At 41.2% G+C, this 22,844-nt stretch overlaps 1 protein-coding gene across 3 annotated transcripts; it reads left to right on the forward strand.

Moving 5' to 3' along the window:
- Positions 1–2,795: 2,795 nt before the first annotated feature.
- On the forward strand, positions 2,796–21,160 carry LOC136627019 (uncharacterized). Of its 3 annotated transcripts, none has more exons than XM_066601974.1 (7): positions 2,796–3,029; positions 6,259–6,360; positions 7,450–7,512; positions 8,908–8,994; positions 10,561–10,665; positions 15,519–15,547; positions 18,767–21,160. In XM_066601974.1, the coding sequence occupies exons 1-7, from the start codon at positions 2,900–2,902 to the stop codon at positions 18,977–18,979; spliced, it is 729 nt and encodes a 242-aa protein (XP_066458071.1). In that variant the 5' UTR covers positions 2,796–2,899; the 3' UTR covers positions 18,980–21,160. The 3 variants fall into 3 exon arrangements, with proteins under 3 accessions (XP_066458071.1, XP_066458074.1, XP_066458072.1); XM_066601977.1 differs by having other exon boundaries at positions 7,453–7,512; XM_066601975.1 differs by having other exon boundaries at positions 6,262–6,360.
- The last annotated feature ends 1,684 nt before the right edge of the window (positions 21,161–22,844 follow it).

The raw sequence follows: 22,844 nt of genomic DNA on the forward strand, positions 1-22,844 counted from the left end.
TTGCAGGCAAAGCTCCCATTGGATTTGATTTGAGGTAGAACAACTTTGCAAATGAGATAGACCAGTTTCCCTATGAAGTTATGAGCTAAGTAACTTACACACTCAAGTTTTGTCTGTAGAACCGGTGAGCCTGACCCTTGTTATTAATAATCAAAAATTGAGCTTTAGGAATTTACATGCACTCACTATTTACACAGGATAGGCTGAGTTCTGTAGAAGCTAAAGCTCTTGCTGTTGAGCTCTGTATCACAAAGACAATTTCTTCGGAAGGAATTAATCCCTTTGTTCTTTGGAACATTTCTAGAAGATTCCTGCAGACTGCCAAGGAGTGTGAGCAGGTGGATCTTCAGTTTTGTTATAGCATTAATTTCTTGGTTTATTGTTCCTTTGTGATTATTTACATTAGATTCCGGAACTATGAATAGATTTTAATCATGATGAATGTGTGGATGGAATTTTACTTTATTGATATAAATATTCTTCTCTTTTCCCATCATACTGAAACTTGGTGATACTTCCATGAATTTATTGAGTTTATTTTGTCCTCTTGTATTTTATTCTCCTAGCAATAAAAACATCGACCTTTCAGAGTTATACATTATCACAGTGGACTCACCAAACCGACTGGACAAATTCTTCTTCCAATGATAATGGTACATGTTTCTTTTTTGAAAACACATTCTTATTGCTTAAAGGGATTGTTATCTTTCTGGACAAAATTCATAAATGCCGTACACTGCGGAAATGGGCCACAGCTTTCCATAGCCCATCTAATGAAGCCCCACAACCATGCCATCGGTAGCAGTATAAACAATCCACAGTACTGATACATTTCTAAGATGATGACTGAGTGCTCTACTGCGCTGGCGCTCATAGGGTACATTTCCAAGATGGTAGTGGCTGCTTGTATCTGTGACTGTGCTGAACACTATTAGCAGCTGTGCAATGGAGGACACAACCACTGCCTTCTTGGAAATGCATGGACTGTGGCTTCTAAATGTTTAACAGACATGATAAGAGTTGATTCTGATCCCAGCTGCCGCAGCTGGGTGTCGGCTGTCTTTGACAAGCAGCAAGTGCCAGCTATAGCTACATTGGAACAAAATACGTAAGAATTGTGCCTTGTGTATTGATATAAGTATCTAAAGTTCAGATACAAATTGAAATTAACTTACCTGGTGCCCGGTGAGAAAACCATGGATAGGGAAATCCCACCTAAACCATGTGTCCAAGTTGGCATATAGAAAGATCCTTGTGCATGATCCAGTAACCATGGAGAGACGTCTGGAGGTAGCAAACTCACTGGCTCACCAGAAGCTTGGAGGTATTCACAGAAGGGGTAGGGAAAAAAAACAAACTCCGTGCTCCTATGGATCAAGGTGCACTTTATGAGGAATCCATCACAAGTACGAAGCGGTACTTGAGATGCATTCCTCATAAAGTGCACCTTGATCCATAGGAGCATTGATTTTTTTCTTCTCTCTTTGGTGACTACAGCTACACTGGCCCCTTTATGAATCCATTGCTAAATGATATGCATTGGGACAGTATCGGAATTTGGACCATTTAATAGGATCATAACAAGGTACCCTATCATAGGGACAGATGGAGCCACTCTTTTCAGGGTGATTGCACCACTATTTTCAGTTCATATGGCCATCCAGGGACAGCAGTATCTTTGGTCCATACTTCTTTTTTACCCTACAGACAATTAACTTTATTGGCAGAGATGAACACACAACAGCAATACTGATACGCCACTGCATGCAGTAAGATCACTTCAATTTACTTTGCTGAATTACAAGTTGTTGTTTGATTTTCCATGATTTTTTTGTGATATTTCTTGTGGTTTGTGTTATTGTATGTATTTCCTTAGCGCCATATATTTTAAAGAATTACTGGTAAAAGTTACATTTTAATTGATCAATATTGCTCACCCCATCCTTTTATACAATATAATCAAAGCAAATAAAATATTTATCAATGCATCCATAAAATTCCATATTATTTATCCAGCACATTGAACGCTATCAGAAGGAAAAACCCACAATGTCAGAATTGAGCTGTTTTGTTCACCGTGTCTCCAAGAAAAAAATTAAATAAAAGACAATTAAGAAGTCGTATGTATCTCAAAATGGTACCAATAGAAACTACAGCTCGCCTCACAAAAAACAAGCCCTATCACAGCCCCACCATCAGAAAAATAAAAGTACTTTGGGTTAGCATATGGTGGCAGAAAGCTATTTTTTTAAAGATAATTTAAGTAGTAGTAAGAAAAATTGTAAAAAGTTTTTTAGTATATTATATGGCACATTGAATGATATCATTGAAAAAGAGAAGCTGTTCCACACAAAACAAACCCTCATACAACTATGTCCACTGAAAAAATTAAAAAGTTATGATTTTTTTGAAACAGGGAGAAAAAAAAATAGCTGGTCATTAGGAAGTTAAAGTCTAGCTGCCTATAGCTGCCACTATGAAGGACTTGCCACATACAATTTTATACAGTTCTCATTGACGTCAGTAATAGATATGTAGGCAATAAGCTCTTAAACTTCGCTCTAGTGGTGGCAACAGGCATCCCGAATTTTATAATTTGACTCTTATGAAGGATGGCCTGAAAATGTAAGTTGCCTGTATCTGGAACATACAGCTCAGACCCTGACAAATATGTTATGACACTTTAAAGATATTGAACACATTTTAAAGTTTTTGCACACTTACAACTTTATTCTTTGTTATAGACCAATTACCTGCGCCATTGATTTCATTAGAGCAGCAAAATATGCCAGAAATGCCAATCACGGTGAAATGTACAACTGTAGGCGTCTTCAAATGGAAACACATTCGATTTTATAATAATGGAACGGAAATTTTTAAGGCAACATCTTCTTCAAAAATGGCCATCAATGAGATAAGCATCTCTATGCAAAGGACCGCTGGGGTATATTCATGTGATTATCAAGTACAGCAGCTTGGAAGACTGATAGATTCACAGCCAAGTAATAAGGTGCATTTGAGCCCACTAGGTAATCTTCCATCACATTAAGTAATCTTCTACCACATTATATAATGTGTCATATGGGGAAGCTGAAAGGGTTGTCCAACCTTTTAAAAATGATGTCTGATCTGTGGGGACCAACCAATCAGGATCCCTGCTGATCGGATATTGATGGCCTATCCTGAGCATAAGCCATCAATTTTAAAAGGTTGGATAACCCCCTTAAAGTGGAGGTGTCACCCTGCATAACATGCCATTTTAAAGAAATACTTGTATACCTGTGCAATAACAATTTTGGAGCATCTTTTCTTAGAACTCTGCGCTGTACTTTTCCTCTGTTATTCCTTCTGAAAATGTATGACTAAATTGACAACTGGGTGTTACCAGTTGGGGGTGTCTCTGCACATGTTGACACCATCCAATCAGTGCTGACAGTTTCAAATTGTGTACATTCCCTTGTCAAGCAGAATGGAAACACACGGCTATCACTTTATTCATAAAGTTCTAGGAGGAATGGTAGAGGGACAGTACAACACAGACTTCTAAGAGAAGATGCTCAAAAATTGTTAGCTGATGGGGAATACAAATATTTAGTAAAGCAGACACGTCCAGTGAGGTGACAGGTCCTCGTAAAAAATAGTCCAAGTCACATATAAATGTAACCATAATGTGACCCTTTCTGTCATGCTTGGGTGATCCTTTCAAAAACTTGCTTAGATCAGTTGGCTTATAAAATTGCCATAATGAGTGTGAGCCCAGTTTGACACAATAAGTGATGCGATCACATTTATGGCCGCCCTGTTTGTTTGGTATACAATGCATATAGGTTAATAAATAGATGTATGTATATATTTATTTACATTTAGGGCTCAGTCATATGGGCGTTTTTCCGCACATCAAAAAATTCGAACTAGATAGAACCAATGCTTTTCAATGGCAGTGGTCACATGTGCGAATTTTACATGCGTAAAAATGCCTACGGCGAAAATTATAGGACACCGGTTCGCAGAACATATGTAACTGCGTTCTGCGTCAAACCGGTGTTCTGTGTATGTGAAACCCCTGGATGCCGTCACATCCAGGGGTTTCACCTTGCGCTCAATGGGACCGGTGGCAGCAGCACCGACCCTATTGAGAACATACGATCCTCTGCCACAGCTGTCACAGCTGTGGCAGAGGAGAACGATGTTCTCCCATTGAATTCAATGGAGCCGGCAATACAGCCAGCCAGCACTGCAGTGATTTTCATGGAAGGGCTTAAAATATAAATCCTTCCCTGAAAACCATCCTAAAAATGTGTAAAAAATAAAAAAAAATCTATACTCACCTCTCTGCAGCCGCCGGGGTGTTCAGCCACGTACAGCCAGCTTTTCTCCTGCACTGCTCTGAGTAGTATTCAGCAGGTGGGGATTTAAAATCCCCGCCTGCTGAATGGGCTGCCTCTGATTGGCTGAGCACTGCAACCAATGAGAGGCAGCTCTCAGCTATTGAATGACAGCTGAGAACTGTCTCTGATTTGTCACAGTGCTCAGCCAATCTGAGGCAGCACTCACCCATTCATAAATTCATATATATTTTAAGCCCTTCCCTGAAAATTACTGCTGTGCTGGCCGGCAGCCCATTGCTTTCAATGGAGTCGGCTGTATTGCCGACTCCATTGAATTCAATAGGAGAACATCGCTCTTCTCTGTCACAGCTGTGACAGCTGTGGCAGAGGATTTCTTCATCTCAGCGGGGAGTCCCATTTTCACTAGACACTGTGACAGTGCTGTCACAGTGTTCAGTGACAATGTAGAAAAATACAAGATTTATTTCCCCATTACAAAAATTACGGCAACGTTTCGGTCGTAATAGACCTTCCTCAAGGCTTGGCTTGAGGAAGGTCTATTACGACCGAAACGTTGCCGTAATTTTTGTAATGGGGAAATAAATCTTGTATTTTTCTACATTGCTGAATGCTGCCAGTCACTATTTCCTTATTCCTGACTGCACCCTTGGAGCCTCTCTGGTTTAGGCTTCCTGACTGGCTTTTGCACACTGTTTTGCCTGGCTCTATGTGAGGATATATGCTGTGCTGCTGGGAACCTCTTTTTTCTACTCAGTGTTCAGTGACAATGGGACTCTCCGCAGAGATGAAGAAATACTCTGTCACAGCTGTCACAGCTGTAGCAGAAGATCGCCATGTTCTCTGTATGTCAATGGGGCCGCCGCAGCTGCTGCCGGCCCCATTGACCACAGGTGAAAGCCCTGGATGTGACAGCATCCAGGGGTTTCACATCCAAGGAATCCCCTGCTGCAGCTGTCACAGCCACAGCAGGGGATAGTGGGCAGCGGTCTTTTCGAGCAGATAAACATTGCTAGCAGCATTTTTTCCGTTGTGACTAGAGATGAGCGAACGTACTCGGATAGGCACTACTCGTCCGAGTAATGTGCCTTATCCGAGTACCTCCCCGCTCGTGCTGAAAGGTTCGGGAGCTGCCGCTGCTGACAGGTGAGTCGCAGCGGGGAGCGGGGCAGAGCGGGCGGGAGAGAAGGAGAGAAAGATCTCCCCTCCGTTCCTCCCCGCTCTCCCCTGCAGCTCCCCGCTCCGTGCCGGCACCCGAACCTTTCAGCACGAGCGGGGAGGTACTCGGATAAGGCACATTACTCGGACGAGTAGTGCCTATCCGAGTACGTTCGCTCATCTCTAGTTGTGACGCACGATTTGGTCACGCAAATTTATGAACGCATAACTGATGCCCTTACAATAAAATTACATTTGCAATGTTAGGCCGCCTGCACACGAACGGGTCGGATTCTGCATGCGGAGCCCACAGCAGAATGCAGCAATATGCCCAGTGGTCGACTGTGGATACCTCTCTTCTTTCTCTTCATCTGTACTGCGGATGGACTTGGCGGCTCGCCGTCGCACACGCACAGTACAGACTTTTTTTTTCAAATCCTTTTTTTTTGCCCGCACCATCACTAGGCGATAATGCAAAATCCACGATCTGTATGCAATATTAATTGTGGACGGGCCGCAGGTTGGACGGCTTCTATTAACTTCAACAAAAAAAGAGCAAGCTGTGATTTTTCCTCTGCTCGCAGAAATCACAATTTGTTTTTTACGTTTGTGCAGTAAGAAGCGATTTTCCATAGCGTGCTATGAGTGGTATTTGCTGTGGAACCACAGTGTGGACGCCAACAGTGGATTCCGCAATGCAAATCCGTTTGCGTACCGGCGGCCTTACTCCAAATATTGTGTTTTCTTTTAAAAGCAGACTTGATAACGAAAAGCCCGTCCACAATCTCAAAGACACCAACATATGAAACAGATAGAGAAATGATCACAAAGACACCACCAAGTTATACGTCAGCAGGTAAAAAGCAAGAACAAATTCACTGTTTATTCGACAGACATGTACATGTAATGCTTTGCCTCAATCTATACCCTTTCTCAGTTTGTATGTAAGAAGTTCCCTACTGGTGGTGCCTGCAGTAAGTATTTATCATTTAAAGGGGTTGTCCAGTTGTAAACTATTTATAGCCTATCCTCAGGATAAGTCATCAATAATAGATTGGCAGGGGTCCGTTGTTCTGGCCCCTTCCAAGGCTGGTGCACTCGTGTACTAAACTGAATTCTACCGGAAGCAGACAGCGCCGTTTTTTCTGTAGTGGCCAGCTTTGGTATTGCAGGCATTGAAATGAATGGGAACTTTGCCTGGAAAACCAAGCCTGGCAACTACAGGAAGAACGGAGCTGTCTGCTTCCTGCCGAAAACAGCTCAGGGCACAAGCACACCAGACTGGCAAACAGCTGATTGGCATGTGGTACAGGACAATGGACTCCCGCCAATCTACAGTACTACTACGGACTTATGCTGGGGATAGGTCATGAATAGTTTACAACTGGACAGCCGCTTTAATACTTTGTGCTTGTTACTCCAAAGTGGTGCCATAGCTGCACCTGCATTGCCCCCTCTGTTTCAGAGGCCTTAATTTCCCCTATGTAATGTTAATGGATAATGAAAACAGTGCACTGGTTGGTCGCTGTGAGTAACACCTTTTTAGTTAGTTAGTAGAGATGAGCGAACGTACTCGGTAAGGCCGATTTTGCAATCGAGCACCGCGATTTTCGAGTACTTCACTACTCGGGTGAAAAGATTCGGGGGGCGCCGTGGGTGAGCGGGTGGTTGCAGAGGGGAGTGGGGGGGAGAGGGAGAGAGAGCTCCCACCTGTTCCGCGCTGCTACCCCCCGCTTAACCACGCCACACCCCGCCCCCCGGCGACCCCCGAATCTTTTCACCCGAGTAGTGAAGTACTCGAAAATCGCGGTGCTCGATTGCGAAATCGGCCTTACCGAGTACGTTCGCTCATCTCTATTAGTTAGTAGTCTGTTTCTACGTACTGAGAGCCATTTTCCACTGGTTTTGTAACAATCACTGTACAATTTGTCTTGTATCTTGATAGCAGAATATTCAACTTCATCTTCAGCCCCACAGATGACTACAGAGATTGAGCACAAATTTAAAGGTAAGTTTATTTTCTATAATTGTAAAGTGAATGTACAGACGTCACTCTGAACATGCTAATGTCTCTGGGGCACTGGTACAGATGTTGTGGGCAGAGCTACCCTTTAGGCCATGCACTAAGAAAAGAGTTCAAAATTCCACACCCTGCAGACACGTACAACTGCTATTAAGTTGTTTTAACTCTTTACTTTTTAAAGTGCACTGCTTAAAGCAGTATTTCTCAACTCTAGTCCTCAAATACCCCTCAGTAGTTAATGCTTTCTGGATGTCCATAGTATTGCACCAGTCATCTAATAGTCAGTGCCTCAAAAACTGGTATAGTTATTCTCTCAATCATAACCTGTTGGGGCTTAAAAATTTAGCAGGAATGCTGCTTGGGGAGGACAACTCAAAGAATGTAGGGAAGATTTCTTGAATACTGTATAGGTCTCTTTGACACTTAAAGGGGATCTCCAGATTTACACTATTAATAAGCTGTCCTTAGGATTGGCCATGAATAGTAAATCATCAGAATCCTTGATGATCAACTGTTCACCTGGCTGATTTGCTAATCTATGGAGCTGCTGGGTTGCTAGAAACACACGGTTCTGTTCCAACTGTTGGTATTGCAGGCCAAACTCCCATTGAATTTTAGCTGAGGGGCTGAGAGGTGACTTAATAGCTGTCTACAAATATCTGAAGGGGTGTCACAGTGCAGAGGGATCAGCCCTATTCTCATTTGCACAAGGAAAGACTAGAAGAAATGGGATGAAACTGAAAGGGAGGAGACACAAATTAGATATTAGAAAAAACTTTCTGACAGTGAGGGGGATCAATGAGTGTAACAGGTTACCACAGGAGGTGGTGAGTTCTCCTTCGAATGAAGTGTTCAAACAAAGGCTGGACAGACATCTACAAATTTGATTTGAGGTAGAACAACTTTGCAAATAAGTACCTCTACCTCAAGTCTTCCGATAGACCAGTTCCCCTATGAAGTTATGAGCTAACTAACTTACACACTCAAGTTTTGTCTACAGAATCGGTGAACCTGACCCTTGCTATTAATTATCAATTTTTGAGCTCCAGGAATTTACATGCACTCACCTATTTACACGGGACAGGCTGAGTCCTGTAGAAGCTGAAGCTCTTGCTGTTGAGCTCTGTATCACAAAGACAATTTTTTCAGATGAAATTAATCCCTTTGTTCTTTGGAACATTTCAAGAAAATTCCTGCAGACTGCCAGAGAGTGTGAGCAGGTGGATCTTCCGTTTTGTTGTAGCATTCATTTCTAAGCTCATTGTTCCTTTGTGATTATTTGATATGAATATTCTTCTCTTTTCCCATCATACTGAAACTTTGTGATACTTCCATGAATTTATTGAGCTTATTTTGTCCTCTTGTGTTTTATTCTCCTAGCAATAAAAACATCGACCTTTCAGAGTTATACATTATCCCAGTGGACTCACCAAACCGACTGGACAAATTCTTCTTCCAATGATAACGGTACATGTGTCTTTTTTGAAAAACCATTCTTATTGCTTAAAGGGATTGTTATCTTTCTGGACAAAATTCATAAATGTCGTACACTAACTTGTCATTGCATACGTACTGCAGAAACGGGCCAGGGCTTTCCATAGCCCATCTAATGAAGCTCCACAACCATGTCATTGGTAGCAATATATGTATAATACACGGTACATCACAGCAAATGAAATACAATCAGACTTTTAAAATAGGGAAAAACAATGTTTAAGTGCAGAAATGCCCTTAGCACATGGGGTGACCTATGTGGGGCTTCCCAGCCCTGTTATTTAAGTACAGTGACTAACCCACTTTCCTAGACTCAGCCTCAGGTGCTAAGTAGCACTTTCACTCATGGTTCCGGGTTCAGATTGGGTTGCTTCAGGTTCTAAGGCTTTTCTGAGGACACTGGATACCTTCCTATCCAGATTACACACTTCTCCTGCACTTTTTACACTCTTTTCTGGTATTATGGCATTTCCTGCCACAACTCTCCAGTAATAAGATGGCTTGCGGGATCTTCTGTCGCCACTCACACTCTGGCAGTAATGGGCATCTCCGCTATCTATCACATGTTTGTAGCTTAGGCTGCTCGCAGGTTTCACTCTAGGTCTCTCCACTCAGTGGCTCTGCATGTTGACTTGTCAGCAGCTTAGGCAGACTCCTCACATACGTCCTTCCCATGTTGGTCTCTCTCAGCAGGCACTTCCGTCATTTAGCAACCGATCCTCCAATCCCAGGATCCGTATTGTTCTCACACTACTGTCTTCTGGCCAATCCTGTTATTTTTCTCTTTTGGCAGACTGGCCAATGAGAAAAATCCCTGCCTGCAACCAATAGCAAGGGTCTTTCATACCCTGTTTCTAGGCAGACTTCCTTAATCATCAGGGCCACTGTTTTAACCCTTTCTTGAACCTGGGGTAAGTTCCAAATCTACATCCGTTTCTCATTAGAGATATGTAGTACCCTTCTGGGTCACTACACTATTGTCCAAAATCAGCTTTATTATGTGACTGTAGTAGATAGTACAAATATTATAATTAAATATATACTGATGTAGTAGGTCTGAATCCAACCCTTTAGGAGCCATGCATATAACACTTATGCTAAGTGTACCATGATTAAATTTTGTTTTAAAGGAACCTTTACATGCAAAAATATATGAACAATTTCTGTCCAATCAGCCCAATATGAATTTAAAGGCCCTTTTACACTGGGTGACAATCATACATGAATATTGGTAGGAACACTTAATTTGCCCAGTTGGGAGTTAAGCCTTCCAACACAATTTTTTCGGACCCAAAAATGTGTTGGCCATGTTGACCTTGATGTCTCTGCACCTGTATGAGCAGGATATGATCAGGAGAGGGTCAAGTATATGAGAAAGTTGTATAACTCTTTATTATACAGTATAATGAATAAACCTTATGCATTATCTTCCTTTATCACATAGAGCATGTTAAATATTGCTAAATATTCAACATTAGTTAGAATTAAATTGTAGTATTATTTACTTTTCTCCTAACTCTAACTCTAATTTTGTTTTAGATGTCATGCTAACAAAAGTCTACTATTCCATTGGCAGCCTGCTCTGTGTATTAGTGATGGTTCTGCTGATCTTCCTCTTCTACAAATTTTGCTTACCCACTAAGCGTGAGTTAACAGATTATCCCATGACAAGTATTTTCAATGAGTAGTATGGCATCATATTTATACTGTAGTTTAAGAAGTCTTTGTCATCTAGTAGATTTTCCTGAAATACATATCTCTCTACAGTTTTTGATTAAAAAAAGAAGCGTCTGAATGTAGACATGGTGCTACATGGTACCTGCCTTTTTTAATTTTAAGGATTTTTTGGAAAAAAGGAAGTGTTTTTAAAGAGCCGGCTTTTCTCCATTGTTGATTCCATCCATAGGTCTAAGTTTATTTTGGGGTCTGGTTTGGATTTTGAGTTTAGTTTGTGTTCATAGTTAGAATAAACCTTTTGGAGTCTGGGTCTGTATTAATTTTGTTGTCTGAAGTTTTCATTTATTTTGGGCTGTGAATGGGTCACATGCAGTATTCAAATCAAGTGACTTACGCCGAGGGGATGTTGGGAAGGGTGACCGATACAAATAGGAGGATTTATGTTAGCTTCCTTGGACTTCAATTAAGTATTTTTATCACTGTGCACAAAATAAACAGTTAAATGACAAATACAGGTCTTCTACAAATATGTTTGGAATGTTTCTTTGCTTTTTTTTAATTGCTGCGCAAATAAAAAGGAGAGGAGATTACAATGAGTACAAACTGCAGGTAGTGACAAGTCATTATGTAAGGTCAGTAAGCAAAAAGTGTGAGTGTAACAGGCTGATCATTGGGGCAACCTTGTTACATATAAATCCTGTTTGTGACTGTCATAAAAATGGACCGTTCAACCTTTCCCGAAGGAGTTGCCACAGCAAAAGGATAGGAGCCTTAGTCCTCAGGATCAGGGGGGTAGTAGTTGTCAGTTCATGATGCCACCGTTCCACACACCGGCCTTCATACACGGCGGATAAATAACACTGGACAAGTGCATAGTACCTCGGGTCCTCAGGAACGGTTGAGGCCCGGTAAAAACTTTACTCGTGACTTTCAAAGTCTTCAGAGTTTATGGGGCAGGCAAATTAGTAAATATTCAATAGTACTTGACATGAAAGTCAATGGCCACAGAATGGCAGTAATTATCACCCCGCTCTCATAGACTTCAGCATGCGTGGGTGTACCACTATATGAGGATCCAGACTTCAGACGGCCACATAAGAATCATAAAACAGACCTAATATTATCCTTAACCCCTTCATGACATGGCCTATTTTGGGCTTAAAGGGGTTGTCCCGCGGCGAAATCAAAATTTTTTTTTCTACCTACCCCCACATTGTGCCCCGTTAAAAACAATCCCTTGGTTATTTAAAAAAAAAAAATCGCTTACCTGCATCCCCGTTCGGGCAGTTTCTTCTTTTCTTCTTTTAAAGATGGCCACCGGTCCTTTCCCAATGATGCACCGCGGTTTTCTCCCATGGTGCACCGCGGGTCTTCTCCCATGGTGCACCGTGGATGTCTTGCGTTCCACTGCCGATTACAGCCACCTAATTGGCTGATCGGCACCATGTGACGGAGGCGGAGCTACGATGACGCGGAGAAGACCAGCTCTCCGGCGCGAGCACGAGCAGAAGACCGGACAGCACAAGTGCGTCTAAAGAAGCCAGAAGACACAGAAATTAGACGGCGCCATGGAGACGGGGACGCCAGCAACGGAGCAGGTAAGTGAATAACTTCTGTATGGCTCATATTTAATGCACGATGTACATTACAAAGTGCATTAATATGGCCATACAGAAGTGTATAACCCCACTTGATTTCACGGGACAACCCCTTTAAGGATGCAACAATTTTTGGCGGATTTTTTACGCTGTAAAAAAAAAATGCATCAATTCTGCCATAGATTTTTTTTATTTTTTTTTTACAGCGTCAATCATGCAGCATAAATGAGACATTCCATTTTTTCTGCGGACCGGTACAGTTACAACAATACCAAAATTCTTACTTTTTTTTAGGTTTTCCCACTTTTCTGCAATAAAACCCCTTTTTTTTGGAAATCTTTTTTCTATTCTAAATTGCTGCATTCAAAGTCCTGTAACTTTTTTATTTTTTGATGTACGGAGCTCTATGAGGGCTTATTTTTTGCGAGACAAGCTGTAGTTTTTATTGGTACCATTTTGGGGTACATACGGCTTTTTTGATCACTTTTATTGCGTTTTTAGTGAGGCAAAATGCTAAAAATTAGCACTTTGCCTCAGTTTTTTAGCGTTTTTTTCTGTGCACAGTTAAAAGCATGTGCAACTTATTGTACGCGTCGTTACAGACGCGACAATACAAAATATGTGGGGTTTTAATTTTTTTTTCCTTTTTTTATGCTAATCTGAGAAAAAGCCTAAAAAAATGGTTTTTTTACTCTTTTTTTACATTTTTTTTATTCATTTTTTTAATCTTTGTTTTTTTACACTGTTTGTGTCCCTCTGAGGGACTTTAACTACTGCCCTGATGATCGCTGTCATAAGGCATGGCAGAGTTACTGTTCTGCCATGCCTTATCGCTTATACAGCGATCATAGGCATAGGCAATACAGGACGCCAGTGTCTGGCATCCTGTTGCCATGGTGACAGGCCGGGCTCTCGCGATGACATCACGAGTTCCGGCGGGAGACACAGAGGGAGTCCACTCCCTCTGTAAACTCTTTCCCTGCAGCGATCTACTTAGATCGCGGCAGGGAAGGGGTTAACAGCGGGGGGGCGCATCTCCGATGCCCCCCCGCTGTTGCAGCGGAACGCCAGCTGTGACTGACAGCCGGCTCCCGCTGCGGGATAGCGCGGGATCATATGTGATCCCGCGCTATCTCCAGGACGTAAGTTTACGTCCTGCTGCGGGAAGTACCAGGCTGCCAGGACGTAAACTTACGCCCTGCAGCGGGAACGGGTTAAAGGTTTGGTAGACTTCTGCACTGTTATTAGCTGTATAAATGTATAGTCACTTGAAAAGGGGATTACTTACAAAAGGCTCTCTTGTGATGGGACTTTTGGGGACGTGACATTTAGGCTCACTCACTCCCATGCGCTCCACATACGGTTGAGTAGTCTTTCCTTCTCCTCAGTCTTCAGCGACACAAGGGCTAATGGTGCCCTCATGCGCCTCTGTGGTAGCAAACCCTCAGATTGTAGATGGGTGCTCCTCAGCCAGGAAGATGGATCTCTGAACCCTTCTCTGGAACCCAATCACTCATACATATAGCTTCATCCACACCACATCACATGACACGTCAAGATAGATACATTCAACATGCAGCAGAGCTCACAGCAATGATTTTAAGGGAGTTAACACTTCAGATGCTGCAGCTGTGCAACACACATACAGAAAATAGACATGATAGTTTTGCACAGTGCATCCACATAAGACAGACATGTATGACAATTATGGAGGGGTCCAGAATGATGTTCTGGGACACTACATGAGAAAAAAACTACAGTATTGTAGGACATTTACTAGGTTATTTTTTCATAGAGTAATTACAACATAAGAAGTCACAATGTATAAGAGATTTTCATAGTACTTGATGAAGGTAAAAAGAACACTAACTGCCTTGAATATCCTACTAAGGAGCAATTGACTAAAGCGAATCTCAATTCATATGTACAATTATTTTATGGTGATTTTTAAAGTTAATCAAGCTGTACTGTAATAATAAATATCTTGTTTCATACAGAATAGAACTGACCCTGTGTTGGTTATAGGCTGTATTTATACCAGATTTGTACAAATTCAAACAGATTGTCTCACACCATAGACTCTGCCCCTCAAGTAGGCTACACCTTAAAAGCATATCTCAGTAGATGGGGGACTGACATCTAGAACCCCTGCAAATTTGCTTGCAGTACCATTCACAGCCACTGCAAAATATATGGAGTTATGCTAGTTCTGATTCACAGGATATGTCATCAATAAAAATACTCCTGGAATACCACTTTAGGGCACAATCAAACGATTACATTGTGGATCTGAAGATCTGTTACAGGAAACTATGTCTGGATTAGTAGCGGTCTTGCCAAAAAGGGGGTCTTTTAGAGAGGTTTCAATAATTTATTGAAGTAAAGTCCCCTGAGTTCAAGACTTATACTGAGATATTCTTAGAGTTGGGCTAAAGGCCCCTTTCCACAGTACAATTATTGTGAAAATAATTAGTTTGGTTGGTTTGCATAATAGTCGTTAGGTGTAAACCTGTGCAGTGACAATCAGCGATACATTGTTAGATTATTGGTGATTGGATCTGTCATGCGGACCTAAAATCATTGTTCATCAGCTGCAAATCTTTTGGTATAAACAGGTGTCTTAAAGATTTGCTAAATAGAAAGCAGTGGCAGAAGGGTTAACTAGAGGCAGTTGTGATCCACTGAACGATCGAACCAAACCAATTATTGTTCAGTGTAAATACAGGCCAAGTCAACGATATACAATCACTAGTTTACTGCTGGTTGCATGCTCCTTCCTATTTATCTTGCTGTGTAAATTGACCTTACTGGCATTAGATACTAATTCCCTGGTTCCCTACCTAGACATTTATCTATATCTATCATGCTAAGGGCTCAGTCACACGAGCGGCGATCCTGGTGTAATGCCGCACGGAAAAACGTCCGCGCTGCGGGCCGACGAAAGTCCGCATGACCAGGTCCATTGCCAGCCATATGTTATTTCTCTGGCAGGTGCGGATTTTCATCCACACCTGCTGGGCGGATCACCGCCCATGTGACTGAGCACTAAGAGATTAATGATACATCAAGCATTTTAACTGACATTTCCCTTTATCTATCATTTCCATGTAATATCATTGCTTTCTATCTCTATTTACAGAGACATTTTTACTTTCTGCTGTGTTTGTAATATTATTACAATATTCTAGTTTTCTTTAATTGTTTTCTCTATTTCTTTAATAGGGAAGAAGAGATCCAGGAAAACCTCATTTGTAAGTAACACATTTCTGTATATATTTACTAAAAATGCTGTATGTGTATTAGAAGTTTACATATATTATTGTCTGTTCTACAAACATATTTGGTTAACCTGTTAAAGACCAGAAAATTCTCACCTTTTCTTTTTTTCATTCTCACTTTTCAACAACCACAACTTTTTTACTTCTCTGTTGATACGCCTGTATGAGGGCCTGTTTTTTGTGGGACGACCTGTATTTTTAAATAGTTTTATTCATTGTACCATATCATGTATTGAAAAACTTTTATACATTTTTAAATAGGGTGACATAGAAAAAAAAAATCACAATTGTGGCATTGTTTTTTGGGTTCTGTTTTTTTACAGTATTCATGGTGCAACCAAAATATGTTAACTTTATTATGCAGCTCTGTACAAATGTGGCAATACCAGTTTTATTTTAAGTTTTATTAGTTCTAAAAAATATAAGAACCTTTAAAAAAATGCCTCTGCAGTTATATTCTGAGGCCCATAACTTTTTTATTTTTCCGTATATGTGCCTGTGTGAGGCTTTGTTTTTTGAGGAGCAACATGCAGTTTTTATTGGTACCATTTTGGAGTACATATGACTTTTTTTTTTCCCCTACAATGTGTACTACGTAGGATAAAGTATTATACATTTAATAGTTTGGACTTTTGCAGATAATATTTATTTATTTTACGTGAGAAATGGGAAAAGGTTTTCTTTTAACTTTTAATATTTAAATTTTTTAGATTTTTGAAAATCTTATTTAACTTTTTTTTATTTTTTAGCCCACATGGGGGACTGGAATTTGTGACTGTTTGATTGTTTCTACAATATACTGTAATATATTGCAGTATATCGTATTTTCAGTGATAGTATATTAAGTCTTGTTACAGGCAGAGCGTAATAGACTGCAGAACATGGCAACCCTGGGAGCCATGTACATAGCAGCCCTGTGTTGCGCAGAGGCCGATTGGGTGCCAGAGGGGGACCCATGGCTGGTTGCTTAGATGCAGTTTCAACTATGACATAACAGTTAACTGGAGCAATTGACACCATCTCTGATGGCTACAGTTGCAGGCGGCTGTCAGCTATCAAAAACAACCTGCACCCACTGGGTATGGAGAGAGTATGGCTCCGGGAAGCCGTCACTTAATGTATTATAATGGGAAGACTACTTAACAGCACCGCTCAATGTACCGAGTGACTGCTCTAGAGCAGACGCTGGGGGAAAGACTGGGTTGTTTAGCTCATAGGGCTAATAGTAGGTGACAGAGTCTCTTTAATCAAACCTAGGATCCTGTTCTATATGTTTATTCACTTCCCCATTATTTAATTATCTGTATATCTCACCTGTAAAATAACTAATATCCTTAACTGCAATGGCTCCACCTTTGTCAGGAATGGGGGGTTAATAGTTAGTGCGGCATCTTAAATTAACTCCTTCAGAGAATGCATTTCCTTCCATATGATGTTAGGATGCAAATAGGTATTAGAACCAGTAGACATTTCAAGTCATTCATTTCATTTAAGGACATGGCCTATTTTGGGCTTTAGGACACAACTATTTTTGGCAGATTTTCATCTCCATTTTTCAAAAGCCATAACTTTTTTATTTTTCTGTCGACGCGGCCGTATAAGGGCTTGTTTTTTGCGTGGTGAACTGTAATTTTTACTGGTGCCATTTTGGGGTACATAGACTATATTGTAAAACTTTTATTTTTTATGATAGCAGGAAGAGAAAATGCATTAATTCTGCCATAGATTTTTGGGTGTTTTGTTTTTACAGCGTTAATTATGCAGCATAAATGACGCATTGCGTTTTTTCTGTGGGTCAGTACAATTACAATGATACCAAAATTGTTATACTTTTTTTAGGTTTTCCCACTTTTCTGCAATAAAAACCCTTTTTTAGAAATCTTTTTTTTCCTAAATCACTGCGTTCAAAGTCCTATTAATTTTTTATTTTTCCATGTTCAGAGCTCCATGAGGGCTTATTTTTTGTGAGACGAGATGTAGTTTTTATTGGTTCCATTTTGGGGTACAAACGGCTTTTTTGATCACTTTTATTGCGTTTTTTGGGAAGCAAAATGCTAAAAATTAGCATTATGCCTCAGTTTTTCTTACGATTTTTGCCATGCAGGATTAAACACATCATTATGGACATGACGATACCAAATATGTGGGATTTTTTTTATGCTAATATGAGGAAAAGCACAAACAAAAGGGGTTGTTTTACTTTTTTTTTTACCATTTGTGTCCCTGTGGGGGACTAACATCATAGCACCGATGAGCGCTATGATAAGGCATTGCAGGACTTCTCTTCTGCAATGCCCTATTGCTTGTTACAGCGATCATAGGCACAGACAATACAGGACGCCGATATCTGGCTTCCTGTTTTCATAGCAACGAGTTGGGCTCTCTGCGATTATATCATGAGTGTTCGATGACGTCACAGAGGGAGTGCGCTAACTTTGTGAACCCTTTCCATGCCGCGATCTACATAGATCGTGGCCGGGAAGAGGTTAATAGCGGTGGTCGCTGCTCCGATGCACCCCCGCTCTTGCAGCCGGAGGCCGGCTATCAGTGACAGCCGACTCCTGCTGCTGAATAGCGCAAGATCTCTTATGATCTTGCGCAATCCACAGGATGTAAGTGCAGTGGGTACAGCTGTTCTGCTTATGCAGAACAGCTGTATTGTTCACGGAGTGATAGCAGTGGTGTCCCGCTCCACATGCATAGCTCTTTAGTAGTTACTATAGATTATGCAAATATGATCACTCAAACTGTTGTTTGAGTCACTTTTGATATATCATCTGTCAGTGTAAATGGGGTCTTAGGTTTCCCCAACTCAGCAATAATCATCAACTTATTCTAAAAGTTACAATTGATGTGGAAGTTACATTATCTAAAATTTACATATGAACATATACTGTTGATAAAGCTAGCAGTTATGTTATCTCAAGCTTAAAAGTGAACATGTACTTTTGCTAAAGCTGGCAGTTATGTTATCTCAAGCTTACATGAATGCATACTTTTGCTAAAGCCTCCACCACTGAACTTGTAACTTCTGTTTTTGACTGCTTTTAGGAGTCAGTTATGAAAGATGATAATCCTGAAATAATAGTGTAAATCACTATTACAGGTTACTCTTACAATTGCTTCACTCAAATCTTATTACAGTTTCTATTATATGATTATATTGTCACCAAATCTGTCTTTTATTTCTAGTGGATGAACTCTAGAACCTCTAGCAAGTCTAGGAAGACATCTCCATCATTTCAGATACCAATGATTGTGCATGTGGAAGAAGAAAATGTGTATGAACAACCTAATCCATGTACAACCTTCATGGATTTATTACCTTCACCGAATCCTTCTAATAATCAGGGGTCTTTTGTTCATTCTGCAGACTTATACTCAGTTATCAATGATAATGTATAGGAAACTATTCCAATCACTACAGTATATGCAGCCCTAAAAACATGTATAGTCTTCTTCCACTATTGCTCAGTACAAACTCCATTTCACAATAAACCTATCATCATCAGTGTGGGATTAGCAGAGGAAATTGCCTTCACTCTATCTAGGATATCTACATGTCCACTTTTAACCTATTCTTCTCGTAGGTACAGCCATATTTCAGTTTTTCATTCCAGCATTCCAAGAGGTGTAACTTTTTTTTCCATCCACATGACCCATAGATATAACTAGGTCTTCCTGCACCTGGCAAAGGCAAAGAAACAGTTTGGCACCCCGCTCCCTACTCCCTCCCACACACACACCAATTAATCAACGAACTAATGTAACATAACTTTTTTTATTTATTCTGTTCCTACATTGTGTGGTCCGGATCTAGACATGTGAGAGTGCGGCTTCTGGTCAGCCATGATGCAGCTGAAATATGTGCTGAACAGCATGATGGCAGTTTGTAAATTGATTATTGGTTGTGCGGTTTTACAGGAAAAGCCGCTGCTTAGTTGCAAAAGTGTGCAGCAATTTAACAATTAATTTGAAAGCACGCCAACGGTATTTAGGCGTAGTTCTTGCTGTACTGTAAGTGACCATGCCAATCTGTGCCTACTCAAAGCCCAGGGTTATAGATAAAGGCTCACGGACTCCAGTGCAAACACTTCATTTGGAGCCCCTCTGTGCAACGTCTTTTCACGGCTGCTGGCAACATTTCATCTGTAACTTTCTGCTACATGCTGGGTGTCTTAGGCTGTTCACATGGGGTAAATTTAAATGAAAATCCACATCAGAATTCCTTGTGGTTGCTGGAGATTTCTTACATAGATTTTCCTTTGTTGGAGCCACAGATCCACATGCAGATTTAGCAGTCAATAGGAAAAATCTTGGTGATTTCTAATGCAACAGCTGGTTTAAGAAGTGATATGTCACTTCCTTTTCTTCCACAAATCCACTTTAAGTTTGCATGCAAGAAAACTAATGTGAACATTCTGATGCAGATTTTAATGTGGATTTGATTTGAAATTTGTACATATTGCACTTCAAAAACCCCATAGGAACATTGCCTTAAGTGACCAATCGACACAGCACCAGCAGCCAAGAGTGTTACTAGGGTCTGAAGTGATCGGGCACAATCCCTGAGAATTATGTTCCTCCTTCTTTTCCCACACATTAACAATGCCCCTATGTGCCTCCCGCAGTGTTAGATCTCTCTCACCTGCTCCTTAGGCTTCATTCCCACGAGCGCATATACGCCACGTTTTCACGCCCGGGCGTATTTGCACTACCCGTGTGAAGCATTGCTTCCCAATGCATTTGTTCACATGGTTGATTATACGGCGCGTAAATACATCAGCACCGTGAAAGATGAAACATAAGAGGCCGAAATACGTCCGACATATATATGGTGGCCAAAAAGATAGTCCCATAGACTCCTTAGGGAACAGGGAAAAAGAAGGGAGAGCCTCCAATGCTGCAAAAAGCTTACAGGTGCCTCTATATAGGTACTGGAAGGCATCCTGAGAATTTTGGCAGAGCAAGGGTTTACCGGAGTGTGGCGTATTTCTTCACTAAAAGCGACGCTTTTGGTCGTGTGAATGAACGAGAAAATGCTGGCCATGATCGTGGAAAAATGCCCATTCAGGTGCTTATGCGGAGTAGGCGTGAAAACATAAAAACGCTGTCACCATGTATCCACTCGTGGGAAAAAGCCCTTAGGATCTTCATTTCCTAAACTGTAATAAAAACTGCAACAACCTTCCCCGACAGCGCAGCCTGGAGTTTGACTCTTTCCACACATGTGACCAATTTCATGTTCAAGAGATCATAAAAGGTCCTCCAGTTTTCCTAGCAGCCCTCCTATACATATGACTGGTCACATGATCAACAGACATCAAAGATCCTTCAGTCCTAAAGGTAGTATTTTACTCTGATCTACTGCAGCAATCCTTTGACTGGTCTGACCCCCCTCCTCATTGCATCTGGGGCACATACCCATCTTGCCCACCAACCAAGCTACATCCCTGACATTACGAGATGATATCTTTGTTTTTATAGAATACGTTGTCTTTTTTAATGCTATTATTGAAGTATTATATAATGTACTGAAAAACTTTAAGCATGTCAGAATGGAAAAATGTTTCTTTTGTGTTTCATATTTATGGCATTCCTAGTTGGGTAAAAAAAACATTTTTACTTTATTTTGTAAGTTACTACTATTATGCTGATACCAAATTTATATAGTTTTCATTATGTTTTACTACTGTTAAAAAATAAAAATCCCTCTATACTTTTTTTTACACCTATGTCAATTGAGCCATGTGACACCAATGCTTGCTGCATATGTAGGGACTTCTGCTCCTAACCTGCTCCATACAATTCCTTCTGTCAGAGAAGCCCTTCACAGAAACAGAACCCTAAGGGCTCATGTCCACGGGCAAAATGTGATTTAAAATCCGCAGCGGATCTCCCGCACGCGGATCCGCACCCCATAGGGATGCATTGACCACCCGCGGGTAGATAAATACCCGCGGATCGTCAATAAAAGGCATTTAAAAAAAAATGGAGCATGAAAAAATCTGGACCATGCTCCATTTTCATGCGGGTGACCTAAAATAGGAATTAAAAGCATTTACTCACCCGCAGCGGGCCGCGAAGCTCTGCTCTTCCTCACGGCCGCATCTCCCTTGCTTCGGCTCGGCGGATGTGCCCGGCGCATGCGCGCGGCACGTCGACGACGTGCCGGCGACGTGCCGCCGGCGTCAGGAATTCATCCGCCGGCCGAAAATGAAGATCCGGCCGTGAGGAACAGCTGATCTTCGCCGTCCGCTACGGAAAGGTAAATGCTTTTAAATTTCTATTTTCAGCGCTCATGTCCGCGGGGCAGGAGGGACCCGCTGCAGATTCTACATGTAGAATCTGCAGCGGATCTGATTTTCCCCGTGGACATGAGGCCTAAAATATAAAGGCCCATTTACACACATACATATATCTTTCAAAAGATTATCCATCGTTTTGCATAACGTACTAATAGGCAATAATTGCTATTAGTACTTTATTAGCTTCATTGGCATACAAATGAGCGTCTGGGAGCTGTTACAGAACTCTGCAGGAGGTCTGAGCTCTGTAATTAGCTCCAATGTTCAGCCTGGGGCTCCCCATGGAACATTCAGCACCATGGACAGCAGACACAGCATGCGATCCTGCTAATCAGCTGTTTTGCTGTCGGGGCTGTGAACTAACAATGTTATCAGCTGTAATCAGTTCTCTTCAGGCGCAACACAGCATGCGGTCCTGCTTATCAGCTACTCTGCTGGGCTATGGTTTTCAAGCAGAACTGAACAGTTAAAGATGGGCACATTTAGACACAATGATTATCACCCAAAAGACGGCTTTTGAGCGAATTTTGAGCAACAATAACTTTATTGTATGGTACCATCTGGGCTCACGCTGATGCTGTTATACCCCTCTCTTCCTTTTTGGGTGCTCATTAGAAGCGCCCGTCACTTGATAACTAGATGTCAGTCAATTCTACTTCAGACTAGTTATTATATCAAGTTGACCTACATGGTTCCTGTTGAATTGTGATGTCCAATAGAAACGTGTCAAACCTACAACTTTGTTTCATTGGGATTGAACCCTTAATCTTGTTCTGTTGGGATTTTTTTTATCCCATTTTGATATAATTTGTCAGATTATTATATCTGAAGTTGTTACGTACTTTGGCATTCTATGAATCTTTTCAACTAGTAAATCAAACAATGTACAGCAGCAATTGGGCTTTAGTCCCAGTAGGTATATATGCGTATGTTGAATGATCTGGTTCCATCCCTTAAACTTT

Source organism: Eleutherodactylus coqui, chromosome 5, assembly GCF_035609145.1.
Source record: "Eleutherodactylus coqui strain aEleCoq1 chromosome 5, aEleCoq1.hap1, whole genome shotgun sequence".
Classification (NCBI taxonomy): Eukaryota; Metazoa; Chordata; class Amphibia; order Anura; family Eleutherodactylidae; genus Eleutherodactylus; species Eleutherodactylus coqui.

Excerpts from the sequence above, each read along its gene's own strand:
- LOC136627019 (XM_066601974.1), top strand. The coding sequence starts at position 2,900 with ATGGCCATCAATGAGATAAGCATCTCTATGCAAAGGACCGCTGGGGTA. Across the intron at positions 3,030-6,258 it reads GGTGCATTTGAGCCCACTAG|CAGACTTGATAACGAAAAGC; the intron begins GTAATCTTCCAT and ends TTCTTTTAAAAG. Across the intron at positions 10,666-15,518 it reads ATTTTGCTTACCCACTAAGC|GGAAGAAGAGATCCAGGAAA; the intron begins GTGAGTTAACAG and ends TTTCTTTAATAG.